The 21,310-nt window shown below is 40.3% G+C and overlaps 2 protein-coding genes across 3 annotated transcripts; both read left to right on the forward strand.

Moving 5' to 3' along the window:
- Window positions 1-1,220: 1,220 nt before the first annotated feature.
- Window positions 1,221-4,853, forward strand: tmem205 (transmembrane protein 205). The gene is made up of 4 exons (XM_082531989.1): window positions 1,221-1,344; window positions 3,357-3,464; window positions 3,553-3,716; window positions 3,842-4,853. The coding sequence occupies exons 2-4, from the start codon at window positions 3,365-3,367 to the stop codon at window positions 4,142-4,144; spliced, it is 567 nt and encodes a 188-aa protein (XP_082388115.1). The 5' UTR covers window positions 1,221-1,344; window positions 3,357-3,364; the 3' UTR covers window positions 4,145-4,853.
- A 2,210-nt stretch (window positions 4,854-7,063) lies between these two features.
- Window positions 7,064-19,968, forward strand: rab3db (RAB3D, member RAS oncogene family, b). Of its 2 annotated transcripts, none has more exons than XM_082531694.1 (5): window positions 7,064-7,456; window positions 9,781-10,043; window positions 15,082-15,200; window positions 18,714-18,838; window positions 18,996-19,968. In XM_082531694.1, exons 2-5 carry the CDS (start codon window positions 9,798-9,800, stop codon window positions 19,181-19,183), a joined length of 678 nt encoding a protein of 225 aa, XP_082387820.1. In that variant the 5' UTR covers window positions 7,064-7,456; window positions 9,781-9,797; the 3' UTR covers window positions 19,184-19,968. The 2 variants fall into 2 exon arrangements, with proteins under 2 accessions (XP_082387820.1, XP_082387821.1); XM_082531695.1 differs by having other exon boundaries at window positions 7,069-7,456; window positions 9,807-10,043.
- The last annotated feature ends 1,342 nt before the right edge of the window (window positions 19,969-21,310 follow it).

A 21,310-nucleotide genomic window follows, 5' to 3' on the forward strand; every position in this document is an offset into this window, starting at 1 on the left:
ATATTAACTGTGTGGCGCTGCTGGGATTTGCACCCAGCATCTCCTCTTTGCATTTTAACCCCCTATGACACAGCACCTTCTACAGATTACTTTGCAGTGCTCTCCTGGTGCTGAAAAGTGTCCTTAAATAAAAGTAGGGGTTTTTTTTATTTAAAAAGCACTCCAGTACTCGTGAAAGCACTCCAATCAAAATGTACTCTGAGAAAACATTACACATTACATCCTCCAAAGGGTGTTGAACACTACTGCAAAGAAAATGTGAAAGTATGTAAGAAGGTTTAATAATGCCTGACCATATGACTAATAAATTAGAGGTAAGTGGTTACTAAAGAGTGCATAATCATCAAATTCTGTATGAGCCACAGCAAGGCTTGTGTCCAAACTGACAGTAAATAATTTCCCTGTATGAAATCACTTTTCTTCTGTGGAAATAACTGATTATGATTATTAAATATTTGACTTCCTGTCTCAAATTCGTTTAAAAATTATTTAAGGTGCAACATTTTCAAAAATGTGGACGTAATATACTTTTTCAAAAATGTTGCACCTGCATTGGGTTGCAAGGACAAACTCTCAGATCAAACTGCTTCACAAATTGTCCAACATAATATCCCTAATAGTGTTACACAGAAAACTGGGGAACACCCACTCAATCAAGCTGCATAAATTGCTATTCAATTTTACAGAAAAAACAAAACAGAAAGTCAACATCTTCTCTGTTATCATAAGCTACGTATCATACTGATCCATACATCAGTGGCTAAAGTATATTACGTCCACTATAATTTTAATATGTGAACTGTAAAAGGAAGATTCTGTTATTTCTTGCTTCCAAAGTTGCAAAAGAATGATTATACACGCACTGTGCACAGATTAGATAGTAAATCTTCAATCCACTGTGGCCTTTAATAATTATTCTATGAATAAATAAATAAATCAGTTGATTAAAAATATATAAAAAAAACAACTGATACATCTATATTGTAGTGCAAGTTCAGTAACTGCTAAATTTATTTTTAAACTGACGTTTAAAAACCTGCAGATTACGCTGGTCTAATCATCCTCCCAACATCTGCAGGGCACACTTGTGTAGCGGATAAGTACAGGGGAGGGGCCCTGAATGTAAACATCACAGGGGAACCAATGATTAACACGCATATCATAAAATGTTCATTTTCATAGACTACCATTGGCTCGTCTTCGGTGGAGGGGCGGGACCTGCAGGCAAGATAAGTAGACAGAGGAAGCGCCTGATGACCCGCTGAAACTTGGAGTCCATTGACATTATTAGTTGGTCCTTTTCATTCGGAATAACGCAGAGGAAAGGAAAACAGCTAAGTGCAGGTTTGTGTAACAAGTAGTAAGCGCTTGTACCTGTCACAATGAGGTCCAAAACAAAGCCAGCACCGCCGCTAATATAAAACTTAAGCAACTGTTTGTCAGCTCTGAGGCTAAACCTGGCTAGCTTGACATAACGTTAGACTTTTGCCTGCTGTTATCAGAGGACATGCTGCCTGCTTCTCTGCCGTGTTGTGTTCTTTATCGATGTCTTTTAAGGAACTTTTGCATTCGGGCTGCTCGTTTGTCAGTATACTCTGATATGTATTGTTCCTGCTCTGCCTCTCCTGCCATATCGTAATCTGTGGACTTTATCAGGTCTGCTGCGTATGTGGAGAACCACCCTCAAATGACACGTTTATCTCTCTGGCGCAATTTCATTATCACGGATGAATGTTTGGACTCCTCCAGAGCCTTGGACTTTATAGCTCAAAAAAAGAAAACCTAACAATATATTATAAAATGAATGCGATGCCCAGTTGTATGTTTATACATTTGCTTTCAATGAGTCATACTTTCTTAGAATATTTATTTATTTATTTATTTATTTTAAGTGGTCTTGAGCAATAGTTCTCCAGAAACTGTTGCTCAGCATTATTAAAGCAGTAAGGGATCATCTTGACAAATAACAGTACAAAAGACAGCCAATATCCACAGAGGAGCTGTGAATGTCCTTGGAGAAGTCTGGAGAACTATTTTGGAAGACTACTTAAAGAAATGATAAGAGAATTCAGACTGTTTTGAAGAATAAAATATTGACTTTCAAGCTTGTTAGAGTTGTACAGATCTGTTTTTGCGTTATTTCTATAATTTCCCCAAAACAACCTAGAAGGTAACCTTTAAACACATTTCCCATTTTCCAAGCAACACTGTAAAGAAAGGAGGGGTGATGCAACATTTTTGCACAGTACTGCAAGAGATTTGCCTGTAAAACACTCTGACTGTAGAACACTGTATATTGATTTCCAGAAGCTGCATCTACATTTGTGATCATATATCAGAATCAGAATCAGAATGGGGTTTATTGCCAAATGTTGAGCAGGTTTACAACATTAGGAAATTGCTGCGGTGCTTCAGTGCAAACATGCTGTCATAAATAGCACTTAAATAGACATGGAAAAAAATAAAAGTAGGGATAAGAATTAAAAGTGCTACGTGGAAAGATATGTGCATGAGTGCAGGTGGTGATCAGTGCCAAACATAGAATGATGCAGTGACACAGCAGGGGAGTGGGGCTGTGTGCTTCCTGAAGTCCACAATAATCTCCACTGTCTTCTGGGCATTCAGCACCAGGTTGTTGTGGCTGCACCAGGACACCAGACGTTCAACCTCCCTCCTGTAGGCAGACTCGTCCCCGTCCAAGATGAGTCCAATAACGGTGGTGTCATCTGCAAACTTGATTAGCTTGACAGACTGGTGGGTGGAGGTGCAGCAGTTGGTGTACAGGGAGAAGAGCAGAGGAGAAAGAACACAGCCCTGAGGGGAGTCCGAGACATTCTTTCCCAGCCTCACATGCTGCTTCCTGGGAAGCATGTATGATCATATGAGCATGCGTCTGTGACTGCTTTTATACAGCAGAAATCCTAAATAAGACTGTTTAGATTTTTGTTATTGGAATTGTTGTCTTTTCTGTTTTATTATCTCAGTCAAATGCAAACTTGGTTTGTAGCACAGCGAAGGGCTCGAATACCATCCATCCATCCATCCACTTCCGCTTATCCTTTTCAGGGTCGCGGGGGGCGCTGGAGCCTATCCCAGCTGTCATGGGCTCGAATACATTTTTTAAATATAAATTTTAACAAAATCAGAAGGGGGAAAAAAATTAAGTCTTTGCAATTTGCCCAACTCTCTATTAGTTTTTTTGTAGCCAGGACCTCATTTGAACAAGGGTGGAGTGTTATGTTATCTTTAGCATGGAGTAGCAGATGGTTAAAATACTAGAATTTCACTCATAAAACCTGAAAAACAAACACCTTGGCTGGACTGTCCCACAAAGCATGTCTTGTCTCTTTTGAAAGGTGACACCATGGTGACAGAGGGGGAGCCAACAGATTTTGTTAAAGTGTTGCACCTCATGGTTCTCTCTTTCACCTGGGGCATGCAGCTTTGGGTTTCCTTCATTGCAGGTAAGTGGGCCACAGAGCAACAAGGCATGGCTTCAACAAAATGCATGCATTCCTGTTTTGACACCGTGTTAAACGTCTGTGCCTGCAGGCTTTGTGTTGATTCGGCAGGTAACTCGGCACACCTTCGGCCTGGTGCAGAGTAAGCTTTTCCCAGTGTACTTCTACTGCGTGCTTGGAAGTAACTTTGTCAGCCTGGCTGTGTATGCTGTGTACCATCCCAGAGAGTTGCTGGACTGGCATGAAAGTGTACAGGTGAAATATCACACGCTGCTAGGAATGAAAAAACTGAGCACTTTTGATTGGGGAAAAAAGAAAAAATTAAACATTTTGTGAGTGAATCGTCATCGAGTTGCAAGCTTTCCCTTTTCATCTTCCAGATGCTTCTGTTCTTCGTGGCGCTGATCACTGCAGGTCTGAACGCCCAGTGGTTTGGCCCAGAGACCACTGAGTTGATGTTCTTGATGAGGGAGGTAGAGAAGGAGCACAACCTCGGGGAAGAGATCGGCCTGGGCAGCCAGAAAGAGGCTTACACCAAGCTCAAAGAACAGGATCCCAAGTACAAAGCCTACAGGAGCAAGTTTGGCAGTTACCATGGGTTGTCCAGCCTCTGCAACCTGATAGGATTCCTCTGCACCACAACTAATTTGGTCTACACAGCTTTGAATTTAGCCACCATTTAAAGACAATGTTTTAGTTATTAAAGAACCAAAATGCCGTGCACACTTTTGTACTTTGTTATCTAACAGTGTTTCTGGTTCAGAACACTGATAAATGTGCAGGATTTGTTGGTTCTTTTATCACTTTATGATACAGTAGGATTAGGACACACACTCATACGACTTGGATTGGAAGTACTTTAGTTTACAAAAATCATTTCGCCAACTCTTTCTCTATCATATCAGTGTTGAATATGAAGTGTGAATCATAAATAGCAGTATATGTGACATTTTGCAAATGTAATTACAGAGAATTCTACATCACTTTATCTGCCCCAAGTGTCCTTATGTGCAAGAACTATCTCCAGTGAGCATGCAGAACTCATCATGTGCTGTTCACTGCTGTCAGTTAAGCACTCTTAACCTTTTTGATTACAAAATGGTTTTTTTTTTATCTTGTATAATTTTATTTTATTTTTTGTATTTTTTTTTTAATGTAGTTGGTTTTATTTCTCAGAAAGCAAAGAAAAGTACCAAGCGACATGGAAGCAATGCACGTCCCTCCCCAGTAGGGGGCGATATTTGGACAAAGCTTTCAGATCCATCGTAGCACACAACATAATGCTATTTCATGTGCACCATGACTTTCTTGATTTTGTAGTGCATTTTAAACTTGTCACCACTGTTTAATGAAAACTATGACTGGATGATTAAAGTGTTGTTTTGATTCTTCCATTTGGATCAACCGAGTGATGTCAAAGTCTTTCTGGTGTTTGGCCTAGTGACACGAGCTTTAAAAGCAAACACTTATTTCAAAGAATTGGTTTAGGAAGAAGTGGTCCTGTGATTCTTGTGGATGAATAAAGCCAGGCCAAACAGACAGTGCCTGCTTTCAGAATAAGCAGGTTTTAATTAAATTCTCGGTGATGCACGTCAGGTTGTGAGGAGAGCAGCCTTGGATGCGGGGAACAGAGCTTTGCCGGCCAACTACAGGATAAGCGAGGCACCATTGCTATTAGAATATGAGCACTAATGGACTGTAGTGAAATCATTTCAATATAAAAAGCATAGGCTAGAGGCTGAAAGTAAATGAATTACCTTGTCCCCAATGCAATTAATGTTGGTCCTTTAAAGGCTGTGATCAGGTTTTTAATGTTTTCTTCCAACCCAATGAAAACAGCATTGTATAAACTGGCAGAATTGCTGTTGAGCATACAGTTTTATCTTACTAAAACACTGATGTGCCATGCAGTCATGTCACAAAATAAACAAGGAAGTTAGTCAAAGAGTCTTGAGGAAACAGCACAGCTACACATGCCAACCTTTTGAGGAGTGTAAGAGCTTTACCTGCCTATCAGGTTATCTGCTGCAGTGGAATCAGGAAATAAACCTTTTTCAACCAGGGAAGAGGTTTATTCACTGATCTCTTCAATATTTCTCATGCATTTACAGAGCTGTTAGTGATTATCTCAAAAAGTGAATAATGGTACAAGAATTCTTTGTATGAGGAAAAAAGCTGGACACAGAATATGGATGAACACACGATGTTAAAAACAGCTAAAATTCCTCAACTCTGGGTGTGCAAAATAAAACAAAAGAAAGCTAAGAACAAAAGGAATTGTTGGGGCCTCCTCGCAGACAGGTCCAACCATTCCTCCCTCATTCCTGAGTCACACAAGGAAATGAGTCTGTATTTGTTTCCGAGAACGTAATACTACTGCAGTCGGTATTCTGAAAACGCCTGCTAGTTTGTGGAGTCGTGATGGTATTGCAGTGCAGCCCTGCAGTAATATAGTGTGTTAAATTAATTATGAGTCTAGAAGTCTCAAGCTGCTTTATTCCATCATGTCTTGTGGAGAAATTGGTCCAATTTGCAATTGTCTGATTTCAGTGATGGATAATGCACCTATGCATCATAAAACACCGAGCTCCTAATAGAACCATCTGTCAAAGGATTCTGCTGCTCACTTTGATACAAGCATTAAGGGCCAGGTCTCACACAGCTTCACCTTAGACATGATCAAGTTTTCTGCAGTGTGCACCAGAGAAAAAAAATGAGCAAAGCTCCACGTCTTAACTGAGAGACAAAAAAGGGGATGGGGGGGGGGGGGGGGTTACAAAAATCTGCAAGCACAGGTTAGATCCCTGTATATTTAATGTGTATATCTGTCTGTCTTCCCCCCCAGATGTAGTTCCTTCTGAAAGCAGAGAGCTGGTCACTTCTCTTACACTCAGCTGTACTTCACACCACCGAGCTTGCAATCCAAATGCACTTAGCTGTGGAGCCCATTACTGGTAGTTTATTTTAAAATGACACAGAAAGGCTGTGATTGTTTGGAAGGATGAATCTTGGTTACAGTGAATACTACATGGTGAACCTTTGGCTCCCCCACCCCCACTATACCTTGACAAGTCAGTCTGGCACTCAGCATAGAACCACAAAGTATCATTTTACTGGCACCAACTGAACAAAATACAACAGTAAGCTTTAAGCCTGACCACAAATAAAGCAAATAAAGATTTGCTTGTTATCCATTCATAGTAGGCTCTTGCTGTACTCCTTTAAAGGTGCTTGTACAGGGATTTATTATTCATTAAACAAAGAGGAGTTAGCTGTTTCCACCCCCAGTTCTAATCTCCATACGTGCAACAGCTGCTGGGGCAGAGTGATATTATCATCAAACTCTCTGGGGGAAAGAAAAATAACCTAAGTATCACATCTTTCACAAAAAAGGAAACAATTAATGTAAATATCACAGGGTTACACAGCGAACTGGGGGGTGTCGCCATGCTAATGCAGGGCTGCATTAGCATAGTGAAAACATAGGAGTTTTCACTGCATAGTGAAAAACATAGTGAAAACATAGGAGTAAATATAATATAATATAATATAATATTCTGAACTAACTACTGAGTCGTTCACGTCTGCGTAAGGATATTAGAAATTGCTTGTGTTGTTTATTCAGGGTGTGTGGCTCTCGCGCGTGCACTTGCGCACGCACGCTGGACAGCCCTCTCCTCCTCGCGCTGGTGGCAGACCTACACAGTGTCGTGGCGTTTAGGGTGCTTGAGTGTCCGGACCAACTCTGTCACAGCGAGAGCCGCGGCTTCAGCCCCAGCTGTCCACAAACCGAGAGCAGGTTGTAGTACGCGAACAGCGAAGCGAAGGAAAAGAAAAGTAGTTGTTGAGGAAGGGAAACAGGTCGGAGGGATATTTCAGGTGCACTTTATTAGCAGACTTTGATAGGTCGTTTGCTCCGCGTATTACCGGACGGGAGATACCAGAAGTAGAAAGGAAAACGAGTTGGACGTTTCCTTTCTTCCGCAAAAAAAGAGGTACGTTTCTCCCTTTCCCAGCTGTTTTCCTGCACAGTGCTTCCTTCATGTCCGACTACTAACTGGGAACCTTTACTAAAACTTCAATGTTTCCTGCTTTATCCCTAGGCTTTATCCTTTATCTGTGTAGGCTTATCCCTACAGAGTAATAATACACACTCTCGTTTTGCAGGAAATATGTTGACATAAACTAAGCTGTTATTTGTTTTGTTTTCACCCAGTATCGAGATAGTACTGAAGCCTAAGCCTGAATTTTCCATCTGTGTTTGTGTCTCGGTCCTGCTCCTAATGAGAGAACAGATGTGCTGCTGCCAACTAATCGATAATGGTCATTTCCTGTTGGTTCAGGCAGACTGCTGCCTCTGGCTCAGCAAACAATGCCAGCTGAGGGATCTGGCCGCACTGCCATCAGGCTCTATATACCATAATGGCCTCTATTTGTTTTACTGGGGATAATGACGCTCCTTTGTGCAATAAAGGAGCTCCCATTCTCATCCACTCAGCAGCTCCCTGAATGGCCAGTTTCACTTCATGGAGGATGGCTGGTCTGTGGTATGAGAGCAGGTGCTTGTCTTAGTCTTCCCAGCTGCTCACTGAGACCTGGTCCTGTGGTGATGTTTGAATAAGCTGCTTTTATTTCCTCATATTGTTCTACTTATTTCAGAGACACCATTGGGTACTTTGACCATAGAAAGAAATCTTTATAACTGTCCTGCTTTGCAATTGTCTTTTTTTTTTAAAATATCATTTGCATACCCAGAAGTAACTTGACTCTGCAGAACTGAGCAACACCACAACAGGAAAAGCACTTTAAATTCTTGTAATCTCTACAACATGTAATGAACAAGTTTTAAAGTTTTAGTTTCTTAAAAATTTATGAAACGTCAGCAAGCTTATGGGAGTCTGCTTCTGCCTGCAGGCGTTCTACACTGCACAGTAAACACAAAGGACAAGTGACACGGTGTACTGCAGCCTTAAGCCGAGCTCAGTAGAGTGGAAGTTAAGACAGTTAAGAAACATCACTTTAAAATGAGTGAATCAATGTTATGTGATTTCTGAGCAGAAAAATGTACCTCAAGTTGCACAGGCATCATGTGATTCAGGGTTTCAGAGCCAGTATCCTGAGAGATTAGAAAGAATTGGGAGACGTGGTGTGGGGCCCAGGACCTTTAATACCCAGAAACACATTTTTCCATTTAAAAGGATCGTGAGAGGGTATAGCAGGTGTGCCTAGGGCTCACATTCAGCAGGAAAGAAAACTTGTTTTACTTTCACACAGTTTTACAATACAAAACCCACAGAGGCAATTTAAAATGCTCAACTGAAGTGAGGCTTAAAGTCTGGATTAACCCTCCAGCTAAACTGCAGCTACTTTTAAAAAGGTGGTCTTACACTTATATACAGACAGAGTTCTTAACAAGTGAAACACACAGACTTGTCCTCTTATGCCCTGTATGGCAATTATTCTGACAGTACAGAGTGAAGACACTCTTTCCTCCTTATTTTGTTTTCTTTAGCTCTCATGGTAGTGAGATAGATATCTGTGTTGAGCTCTGGAGACCTCCATCTGGCCAGTTAAAAGCTGAGCGTACTGACTGCCTTGACCGCTAATGGGTCTTGCGGGCAGCTGAGTCAAAGTCTGGTCTCCACGGAGACGGGTCTGACCAGAGAGAGGCACAGCTGAGCTGCAACGATTGATCTGCTGTGTGTGCGTGCGTGCGTGTGTGTGTGTCTGTTTGAATGGACGCACATGGCCAGCTCTCTGCCCTCCTCCTCCCTGTGTTTGGTTGACTGACAATAAAAGGTTTGATGGCAGGTAATCTCACACTTGCCCCAGAAGAGATTACACTGAGATTAATGGCTGTAATGAAACGATTGGACAGATGGCAGGACGTCCTGTACTTTCATTTAAAGGAAATTTTCAGGTTTTTAGTGTGTGTATAAATGGCACATCGAATGAAAATATATACAATCAGCAATTTTGTTTAGTTAAGTCACAACATCATCAAGCCAACTTCTAGTTGAAGTAGTCATTCAGCGTGCGTACATGCCAATCACTTCCTCCTCTCTGCTTCTTTAAATTAATGATGATTTCTGCTTTTCCTCAGTAGAAATCTGCAAACGAAACATTTTTCTATGTGTGTGAGAGCTGTGAACAGAGGTGTTATGTTTGTGCGTTGATTGTCTGTCCATGCAGCTGCTTCTTTGCTAGTTGTAACCACTAACCAGTGTGAGGGATGTGATAATGCAGTTGTGATGCCGTTAGTTGATTTTGGTAGGATGTTTCAAGCAAGTGCTTTAGTTTATCCTGATTTTTCACATAGACTTTGCCCTCTCGTAAATGCTCCAGATGGCATCAACTGAGTCGCGGCTCCAGCAGCAGCCCTCGCAGAAGGATGCAGCCGACCAGAACTTTGACTACATGTTCAAGCTGCTGATCATTGGCAACAGCAGCGTGGGGAAAACTTCCTTCTTGTTCCGCTATGCCGACGACTCCTTCACCTCCGCTTTCGTCAGCACCGTGGGCATTGACTTCAAGGTCAAGACTGTCTTCCGCAATGACAAGAGGATCAAGTTGCAGATCTGGGTGGGTAGATTTGAGATAAATGAGAAGTTCTCTCTGCCAAGCTACAGCATCAGTTCATTCTGCCGTTTTGTTTGCCAGAATGAAGAGGAGCTTCATGTGTACTCTGTGATAAGCTGTTGTAAATCAGAGTGGATGCTCCATACTTCTAAAGGTGTTATTGGTTTAGAACATGTTAAGTCTTTCACCTCTTACTGAACAAAAGTCTTAAAAATACATTTTTCTCAAACTGTGGTTTGGCAGTTGTGCAAGTGTACCCTGTGAATTGTGTAAATGTAAAAAGCATGACTTCCTCATGTTTTATACGCATTTATACTTCCTACCCATTATCACGCATCTGCTAAGTGTCAACATTTGTTTAAAGGAGATGGATGGTGGTGCTTACTACAGTTTTAGTTGTAGTTGTAAGCCAGGGTTTGCCTGTTTTACCTTAGATCTAGTGGTACCGTGCCTTTAAGAAAAGTTATGGTATGAATGTTTTTTGACACTTTTTTGACCACCTTTTGTATCGGTATGGTGAACGTGTTAGCCTAGAACAGGGACATCGGACTCATTTTACATCAGATTCATTTTACATCGTGGGCCATATTTTGATCTTACGTGGGCTGGACAAGTGGATCTGCCTTTTCTGTCAGTTTAACTACACATTTACATACATGCAGTTTCAACAGTATTTCTTAAGTTTTCTACATGCTAAAGAAATGCTCCTGTGGTAAATGAAAGAAATCTGTCCATACGATTTGGACTTAAGCTGTAAGAGGTAAATGTGTAAAATTACAGAAAAAGTTCTGGTAGCTCAATCTCCAGACTGTGCTGTATTTATAAAACAGAAGGTTTCTGTCAATTAATAGAAAATTTTTTCCAAAGCCGTTTAGTGGGCCGGATTATCTTTCCCGGGTCAATTCTGGCCCAGGCCTTATGTTTGACATCACTGTCCAAGCAGATACAATTTCTACTAAATCTTAAGATAAATTTCTGGATACTTAGCTACTGTTCACATGACTGTTCACTAGCTTTAACTAACTTTATCTGCTGATTACAGTGTCACCTGGATGCCAAGGTGGAAAAGTGTTCTCTATCGTGGGTTATGATGTCCTCTTCATTTAAATATAAAATGTGTTTTGACAAATTGGGCACAAATTCCTTCCTCTTTTGCTTCCAAGGTTGAGAAAGTAAGATGTATTCATTGTTTAGTTGCTGTACATTTCATGTAGACACTGATGCAATACGTTGTGTGCAGCATTTATAGCAGGCAAGGTGTTGTGATGGTGTTGTTTGTAAGTTAAACACCATCTGAAACAGTACAGTAGCTCCACAGTCACATTAGCACATAATGCTTCCTTGTTGTTGAAGTCTTCAGGTGTTGATTCAGCTGTTTTTCTGAGCTACAGTTTGTAGTATTGTTGCGTGTTGCGTTCGACAGTTGATGTTGTTGCTGTAATTCACACCACTATTCCTCTTTGCTAACTCATTTTGTCATGCATGTTTATCACACAAGATCATGATTTTGGAGAATTTGCTATCGATGCTTTTCATGAATTTGTCATTTCTTTGACGGGCAAGCAGACATTACTTCCCCTAATAGTCATACAGTTAAGATAAAAATATCAAAACACACATAATTAGATTGTGAACAGTTTGATTATTATGAATAAAACTGTTAAGCCTTACATTAATTGTATAATGTCTACTGTGGGTCAGCACTGTAGACTATAACTAAAAGATGATGTACTGTAGAGCGGATGCAAACTCCGGGAAGGTCTGAAAAGTGAAGTTGGTGAGATGGTCTTCTGAATAGAGCTGCTCGATTGTGGGGAAAAAAATCATAATTATTTTGTTCAGCATTAAGGTCTCGAATCTTTAACACAGTAACTCTACATTTGAAAACTTTTTGTCAACTAAAGTCTCTCTTTCTGTCATCTTGGCCATAATCATTAGAAGTTCTAATTGTAATTTAATTTAAATGTAGTTGCACAACCCTGGCTTTCAGGAACTACTGCCGTAGTTGCAAAAAGAAGTCAAACTGAGTTGAAGTCTCTGAAAGAATAACCCTGCTTCTCGCTTGATTTATGACCTCAGTAAACACTTTCCCAATGAGTTTTCCGCCTCAGTTATTAACGTCAACACAACATTATGCTTGTTTTTTAAATTTTAGTTTATTTAGAGTAAATTACATGAAAGAGCATTTTGACAGGTCACTATTATATGAGGATCCACCCCACACTGTAACAACAGCCAAAATAGAGTTGGGGCTTCAAAAGGAACTTCAGTGGCTGACCCCACTTTTTAAACTATATGGTAACATCTGGTTAAGTCACTCAAATTTATCTGCAACATGGTGACAGGATGGCATGGGTGGATTACTAGTTTTTAAAAAATCGATGGGTAGTTGCATTATGGGAAATCTAGGATTCAGTGTTGGACCAGGGCTGGGGCAAAAAAAAAAGTCAAACTCTGTTGTTTCACCCCAGTTTCTTTTTGTTCTTCTTTTAAACTTCCACCTTCAGAGAACTATAATGGGTACCTTTAAATGCCTGTGCCAGTTTTTGAGATGATACTTTTCCACCTTTTTACAGTTAGCAGTTGAGAAACAGCAGGAATCAGCTTCTATGATTGATCAGCCCCACTGACAGCTTTACTAACAAAGTTAACTTTGGAATGGGCTTTCATATTGTACTATAAGGTGTATCCTGGCAGCTCACCTTCCCTCACACTATGCTACAAATCCTGTCTATATACATTGTTTAGGCTGATCAAACAGATGATTCATTCAAACCAGCAATCTGTGAGCCACTGTATGATCCACAAACAGTGACCCGAATGAATCAGCAGCCGAGAGGAGCCCACACCAAAACACACAGTCACCTAGTGTGTGAATGTGTGTGTGTGAATGGGTGGATGACTGGTTGTGTAAAGCGCTTTGGGGTCCTTAGGGACTAGTAAAGCGCTATACAAATACAGGCCATTTTTACCATTTACTAAAACTGTGTCTCTTATAAATGACATGCAGTGTTAGTGGTGTTAGTCTAACAGCTGATCAGGAGGGAGAAAAAAAACAGCAGTAACTAACTTGACTGTGCACTTTGTATTCAATAATTAGAGGACATTGTTATGGGGTTCTACAGAAGCAGCAGTACTGATGGTGCTGTTGGATGACAAAGAAACCTGGTATTTCCTAAACTCAGGAAGCAGAGGAAGTTCCTTATCAGCGTCTCACTGAGCCATAGCGAAGATCGACTGCGAACTCAGTAGTGTATTTAAAGGGTGTGGGAGCAGCAGGCATGTCTTAAAACAAGCACTCTCTTACATCGTGTTAATATTTAACTCTGTAATAATTCAGGAATGCTAAATTAAAGTTGGCTACCTAACATAAGAGAATTCACCAGAGCCTTTGACAAAGAGAGTTGCAGATTAAGCCATTGTGCCAGCTGCCAGCCTCACTGTGTGTATCATGGAAAGTAGTCTGATAACGCACCACGTGGCCCTTGCACAGTGCATGAACATACAGGAACTCATGTACAATATGAACACACTGTGCACACACACTGTGTACATCCCTGCTCTCATGTCATGGAAATAAATTTCCTTTCTTTAAGCAAACACACACACCTTTTGCACATTTAGCACTACACAGCCGCACATATGCCCGGGCGTGCTATCCCTGGGGATGATGTCCTGTGTGTGCCACTGCTTCATGCCGGTCGCTTATATAAACGCAGGTGACGCATGTTTAAAGATCAGGGTCCCAGAGACGTCAGAGCTTCTGATTGTGCACAAGCCTAATTTAAACTCCTCCCTATCTGTCATCGCATATATGCACACGAGGGAGCAGCTTTTGTTTGGGGTTTATTGTAGCAACCTTGGAGACTGACTGTTTGGTTAGTAATGCTATTATGCTGCCAAATATTTGATCATCCCTTCGTGGATGAGATAAAGATGGACCTGGGATATATCACACGTTACTGAAACAAAAATAAACTCTGACAGAGCAGGCTCTGGAAAGATTAAAGAATAAAGCTTGAGCACTCTGCTCGAGGGATTTTACCAGCAGACTGCCCTCTGTGTTGGTTGTTTTCGTAAAGTGAGAAGGATCGCTCTGGTTGTCCACCTAGAGCAGTCCTAGCTGTAATGGAACATTCATAACCTTCAATGCCCTCTGGTTACCTGGACAACCCACTCTTCCTCCTCATCAAAATGAGGAAAACATCAGACACACACAGGCCCCTGATGCAAATTAAGGACTTTAGAAAGGTTACCAGGTAACCACGAGAGTGGCGGCGAGATAATCAACCAACTCACTCTACCTTTTTGATATTTTATGCTTTAATTGTCCGATAAATAAACTGAGCCGTTGGCTGTGATATTACACAGCCTCCAGGTGGTTAGTAATCCAAGCCACAAGTCCCGGTGTGATGAGAAATGATTGTGGCAGGAGCTCGTATCTAAATGCCATCTTCCCCTGGACTGTGTGGTGCAGAGAAATGGCATTTTGAAGCAATGCAGCCAGTTGGTTTGGAAGAAAAAAACTACATGAAGGTCTCACAGAGTGCAGCAGAGCCTTGACCTACCCTGATATTTACCAGTACATGTCTAATAAAACCAAATACAAATCTGACTTGAATTTAACTTAAAAACAATTGAAAAGAACTTACCTAACCAGTACTAACAAGAATCATCAAAGCTGGTGAAACTAGGAGTACTAGTAGCATCATTACATGAAAAATAACCCTATCCCCACCTTCTGCTTAAAATAGCCATCCCTGCAAGATATTTCTAAATTATAGGATGTAAATGCAATTATAGGGCATTAATGCTGTAATGGATGACTGTCAAACTTGCTCTACTTGGACTGTGTAGTGTCAAGTCAAAGCTGACACCTTAGATAACTGTTACTTGGAAAGAGTCCAGGGTTAGTGTTGGCAATACTGCCCCCTTGTGGTTTAAAATCATATACTGGAGATTTTTAACCTTAAAAATGTAAAGTGAATGAAGCAGATAGAATGAAGTATTTCATGGACTGTGTATTTTTGTATAATTGCAGGACACGGCAGGGCAAGAACGCTATCGCACCATCACCACAGCCTACTACAGAGGAGCCATGGGCTTCCTGCTCATGTATGATATCACTAACCAGGACTCCTTCAACGCAGTTCAGGACTGGTAAGTGTGGAATGAGTGAAAAGCTTTACTATTAATACTGTCTACATTAGATTATGTATTTGTAATTTTGTTTTATCTAAAAAAAACCAATTAAAAAAATACATTCTCGAGTATTTTATCTAAAGTGTGAAGTTGATGCCAGTTGATGGAACATGAAGGGGTTTTTGGTATGTTAGTGCCATCATGTGGTCAGTTGTGAACTGAGACGTAAATGTGACATCCCTGTTCTTCTTTGTCCTTTTTATATACAGTTAGAGCAATAATATATTGTACAAAGTTAAGTAGTTTTATCTCTGTACACAGCCACAGTGGAAACAATCAAGATATGACTGAAGTGCAGATTTTCAGCTTTAATTGAAAGAAATGAACAAACAAAATCTTTAATGGTTTAATAGTAACGTGACTTATAATGAGGCCCAAAGATGGTGCCATTGATGTCAGTGCAAGTGAGGGAGGCCATCAAAAGGCAGAAAAATAAAAGTAAACCTATCGCTGAGACAGCACTATTTTAGGAGGAGCCATTCTTCAAAATAATGAATGCAGTGGCCGCCTCAGCAATACCAAAAAGCCTGAAAGACAACAGAAGACAAAATACATGATTGGAGAGTTCTTTTCACAATTAAGAAAAACAGCCTCTCAACATCTAACCAAGTTAAAAACACTCTTGAGAAGGTATCATTGTCAAGGTCTACAATCAATCCTTTGTGAATGTACATATAGAAGGTATCTAACAAGTCCTTTTATATTTACATTCACGAAGGGTGAATGTGAATATAGAACTTCCTGTTCGTCTCAAAAAGAGGAAGTTCAAAAGAACATCTAAAAAATCTAAAAAAAGTCTGTGCAGTTCTGAAAATAATTCTCTGAACAGATGAAACCAAGATGAACGTACCAGAATAATGGAAAGAGAAAAGTGTGGAGAAGGAGAAAACTGCTCATGATCTGAAGCATACCACAAAGAAATTGGAGATACTTCAAATGCCAAGTCAGTCACATGATCTCAACCTAGCAGAGCGCTTCCCAGTTATTAACTTAAAATTTGAATGCAGAATGATCCACAAAGAGCAGCTGAAGGTGGCCGCAGTAAAGGCAGCATCTGGTGACATCCATGGGTTCTAGACTTCAGGTGTCACTGTCTGAAAAGGATTTTCAACAAAGTTTAAAAAAGTCTTTATATTTAAATTCATGTTAGTTTGTCCCATTCATTTTGAACATCTGAAAACAATGTATTGTGTATAAAAATAGCTGAGTTATAGGTGGAAGTCTGCAGTTCAATCATATCTTGATCATTTAACACCCACTGCAATGGTGTATGTGGGCAAACTTCAAATTTGTGTCACTGTCTAACAAGGTATGGACCTCAATGTATTTTTTTTGCCAGATTTCCCAAAGAGTTTAGTGAATCTACAGCAAATATGCTACTTATCATATTTGGATGATTCTAAATAAAAATGTTTATTTAAAAACACTCAACAGCACTGGATAGCTGGTTTTTACCCCTCAGCCGTAATGTCGTCACCCTGACGTAGACACTGAAGTTTGTGAACTTTAGAACAAAGGGATGTAGGAGTTTCAAATTGATACCGTAGGTATATCTACTAAAAATCTCAAAACAGTTCAAAATCAGTGATCCCAGCGTCAAGATCAGTGGGCAGAGGACAAGTTTTCTGAAAATGTTGTGAATGCGATAATTTGAGAAGGACGTCACCCAGGATTTAGAAATTGATTCCATAAATGTATCTAGTAGGAGCCTGAGGGGTGAACCCCCTGCAGGGGGTTTAGATTCTTGTGGTTTGGAGTTGCAGCCCAAATTAGATGAGAAATGCATTGCCGTGCTATATTAATGCAAGAATTTGTAAATAATGTACAATAAAGTCTATATTTAACTGAAAGTAGTACAAAGTACAGTAGACAATACAAAAAGTACAAAGACAACATATAAACTGTTGAAACTGAGAAATCATATAGCTTTTAGAAAAAAAATGCTCATTGGAGATGAGATGAGATGAGAGACCAGTAATGTATTTGAAATGCATTTCAAATACATTTCAAATGCATTTTAAAAAACGTCATTAACAACAGACATAACTAGGAGTTTAACTCTATGATCTCAGGAACAATTCTGAATACTATTCTCTGTGAACACAATTCTTCACTGCGTCCTTATATGCAGTTTAATCTCTGTCATGCGGCTGGCAGGTGATTGGCCTAAACCTCTTCAGGGCAGTCTGAGGTCAAGTGGAAAACTGTTCTGTGACTGATGATTCAAAATGTGGGAATCATGGATGCCACGTCCTCAGACTAAAGAGGGTTGGGACTGTGTGGGTTGGTATCAGGGACATGTCACATAATCAATACATTTGGTGCATTATAAAATGAAAACTTTTGTGCAGTTGGAATCCTTTACCAAGAAAGAAGAGAAAACATTTAGCTTTCAAAACAACAGTTTTATTGACACTAGGAAAAACTCGCCCTATATATCTTTTTTCTTCTTTATTCAAAACAAGAATGATTAGCAAAAAGCACAAAATATTTAAAATGAAAAATTTTAGATAAAATGTAGTATTACTTGCTGAAGGGTTCATTCAGTCGTGATGGTTGCTAAAATGTCTTTGGCTTTGGGCGCTGGCGACCCAACACTGCATTGGCAAGGAGATAACAGAATGAAAAGGATGTATATGAAGATGTAAAACAGTGGGGTTTATAATAAATCGGTTTTTTTAACATATAGATATTAATAGTTGTTGTATATGTAACAATGTTTTGCATATACAATGGTCCCTCGGTAAAACGCGGTTCACCTCGCTGTTTCGCAGATTTTATTTTTGTGTGCGTGTGCAATTTTGCATACCTTTTTACAGCGCATTGTGTTCTGCATCCTGATTGGCTGTTGACTATTTTCAGTTGATCTCGTGCCGTGTCTCCTGCACAGTACAGAATGCGTTCAGCTTGTCAAATTTACATAAATCTTCGATCGCTAGCAACATGACTCTGAAGTGCTGTACTGTGTGTTTGTAAGTTTTCTCCCCAACAAACACAACAATGTCGACGAGACGTCATCACCTGCGGGTGCCTTTGGTTTCATTCTATAATACTGGACTTATTTGTCTGCAAGGTTTGAACTTCGAGTGTTTAAACAAGAAAGAAAAGTGAAAATGTTCATGCCTGTCTGAGAAAACTGTCTAAAGTGTGTAGTGAGGGGTTTTACAGCCTTAAAACATCTATAATACAGGCCATTTACCATAATAATTGTAAAAAATAAAGTTGGCTACTTCGTGGATTTCACCTATCACGGGTTATTTTTAGAACGTAACTCCCGCGATAAACGAGGGACCACTGTATGTTATTCTGATTGGCTTACCCGTTAAGAGATACAGTTCATGCACACATATGTATATACATATGCTTTGATCATTATAGTAAGAATAGTTTAATCAGAGTGTCCTATATATATATGCATTTTTTTTCTGCTGTTAATCATGTAGACTTTGCAACTCTGGTTTTGTCTTTCAGGGCAACACAAATCAAGACATACTCGTGGGACAATGCTCAGGTGATCCTGGTTGGTAACAAGTGTGACCTGGAGGATGACAGGCTTATACCCACAGAGGATGGCCAGCGACTGGCTGAGGAGCTAGGTAAAAGCCGTTAGTGTCACAGTGTTATTTCTTTTTAGCTTAGAGTCTGCAGACACGTTTGACTTGTCTTTTTTGTAGATTCTGACATTAGTACATCTATTTTTCATAGCAGATGAATTGAAATACCATTTAGCTTTTTGACTTTGCTTCATGTCAGGTTTTCAGTTCTTTGAGGCCAGTGCCAAGGACAACATCAACGTCAAGCAGGTGTTTGAACGTCTAGTGGATGTTATCTGTGAGAAGATGAACGAGAGCATGGAAGGAGACGCCAACCTCATAGCCAACCACAGCAACCAGGGCCTTAAAGACTCACCTTCAGAGAGCCACGGGGGCTGTGCTTGCTAAACCATCTGCCTTCTTAGTCTCCCAACACACACACACACACACACACACACACTGAAGAATAACTTGTCTGTGCCTCAACCATGAAAAGTGCCGCACCTCCCCTTTCACTTGAGCCATACCGAGCTCTGCCCCATCCACACAGCACAGATAATCTTCAGCACATCCTCCTCCTCCTCAGACCTGTCTTTCCTTCGAAGAGACCCACTCTGTCACTTTCTTTCTCTTAAGGGAGACTTTAAGCCTGCAGACTTTAAGCCGCCACATACACCTCTTTGACTGCTGTAGCCCCATTAACTACCACGTGAAATCTAGTGAAACATTTATTCAGTGCATTCAGTTTTCTTAGACAAATATTTTTATAGACAGCAACAAGCTAGCTATCAGTTTATCTTGAAATTTTTGATTTGATCGATGAACTGTTTAAATGTGTTATACTGTAGAAACCAGTAATGTCAAGTTCCAATAGGACTTGTCTTCGGTCTAATATTTATTAAGGTATTGATTTCTGATGGATTTTAGCAGCTCCGAGACGTTTTGTGCTTAATGAGTCTTGTCCAGGATGCTCCCCTCTAGGGACTGATTAAAGGAAGGAAACATGAAGGAGTCTTGCACAGCGTGCTGAAAGTTTTCAGCATTGCCAACCCTCAAGGGCAAGTTTGACAAGAACTTTGCTTTCTTGTCAGGAGTAAAAAAAAAAAAAAAAGTACCACTGCTGCATATGGTAAGTAAAACTACTGCCTAGAGCTGGTTAACTTAGCCAAGCATAAAGACATCGATATACTAAACTTCATATTCAAAACATACTTAGACTCACTTAGAATATAGTAAGTCAGTAGAAGCGTAATAACTACTGTACAAACACGTGTGACCAGTCTACTCCAGTCTAGAGCTTCCCTTCACCTCTTCTTCTTGCTGTTTACTAAATGTCAGGTCTGCCACACAGTGTGATGTACTAGTGTCAGCAAGCCCCTCATGTGACATGTCCTCTGTCCGCCTTCTGTCTCACACACACAAACACACACATACTGCTCCCTTAACTGTAGCATGGTACTGTGTTTAGTAGGTGAGCAGTTACAATGTGGTGAATTATCTTTTTTTCCCTTTGTTTGTTACTGACACGACTGTTTTCAAGAAGTGCAGCACATTATGTGTGTTTGTGCCCAGAAAGGGGGACAACCACTGATCTGTGAGGACGATAAGTCCGGACACCAACCGTGCTGTTGCAACTATCAGGAGGAACAGTGAGCCGGTGCAGAGCATCACTTTATTCCCCATTACTGTTATAAATCAATGTGAATAAAATGCAGTTTTAGAATGACTCCACATAATTGTATTTTATACATCTTGTTTTGTTCCTGCTGTTTGGACAAGATTTCAGTGTTGAAAGGTCAGTTTGACCCTCCTGAAAACGTCATCCTGATGGGAAAGATTGAAATTTGGAGCGTCTTTTGGATTTCACCACAAATCAGGGATGGGAATACAAGAATTGTGTGTTGTTGTTTTGCAGACTGTTGACTGTCAGTTAGTATTAACCATAGCCTCTGTACAGCGATAGCAGCCTCACACTGCTAACTGCTGGTCAGCCCACTCCCTGCTACTGTACGAGCCTGCGGCCACTTATCGCTCGTGTCAGCATGTGCTGCTGAATAGTGATATAGTTTGACAGGTATTAGATGTTATCATATCACGTGTCTGTGGCATGCTGCGCTTTGATGCAGGGGTCTAAAATAGGGAAGTTGTGTGCAAGATCAGTAATTCATAACACTATTTGTATTATATCATGCAGTTTTGCAGTGTATTAAAATGGCATGCAAAAACCATGTTTCTCTTACTGAGCTTCTGATGGGGACTGCTGCTTGAAACATGCTGTTCTGCTCTGTCCACTGATATCACATTTTAGTTCAGCAGGTATCTGCCATTGTGCTCAGACGCTCTTGTGCAAACAGGTTTGAACCTCAGCTTTTAGTCCTAGAGATGTTCTTTCTTTCTTATGCTTATGGCATATATATTTTAATGTCTTACATTCCTGATTGATAGCTTTCTAAAAGATGGGAGATTAGACCCTTTGTGCTGTTTACTATATATTCTGAATGTGCAGGGTGAACCCATTGTTTGGAAAGAAAAAAG

Source organism: Aulonocara stuartgranti, assembly GCF_965226115.1.
Source record: "Aulonocara stuartgranti genome assembly, chromosome: 4".
Classification (NCBI taxonomy): domain Eukaryota; kingdom Metazoa; phylum Chordata; class Actinopteri; order Cichliformes; family Cichlidae; genus Aulonocara; species Aulonocara stuartgranti.

What these genes read in the sequence shown, in the direction of transcription:
- tmem205 (XM_082531989.1), top strand. Translation starts at nt 3,365, where the DNA reads ATGGTGACAGAGGGGGAGCCAACAGATTTTGTTAAAGTGTTGCACCTC. An exon ending in TTGGGTTTCCTTCATTGCAG is followed by an intron (nt 3,465 to 3,552) that starts GTAAGTGGGCCA and finishes CTGTGCCTGCAG; the next exon opens with GCTTTGTGTTGATTCGGCAG. An exon ending in ACTGGCATGAAAGTGTACAG is followed by an intron (nt 3,717 to 3,841) that starts GTGAAATATCAC and finishes TTCATCTTCCAG; the next exon opens with ATGCTTCTGTTCTTCGTGGC.
- rab3db (XM_082531694.1), top strand. Translation starts at nt 9,798, where the DNA reads ATGCTCCAGATGGCATCAACTGAGTCGCGGCTCCAGCAGCAGCCCTCG. An exon ending in TTCAACGCAGTTCAGGACTG is followed by an intron (nt 15,201 to 18,713) that starts GTAAGTGTGGAA and finishes TTTGTCTTTCAG; the next exon opens with GGCAACACAAATCAAGACAT. An exon ending in GCGACTGGCTGAGGAGCTAG is followed by an intron (nt 18,839 to 18,995) that starts GTAAAAGCCGTT and finishes GCTTCATGTCAG; the next exon opens with GTTTTCAGTTCTTTGAGGCC.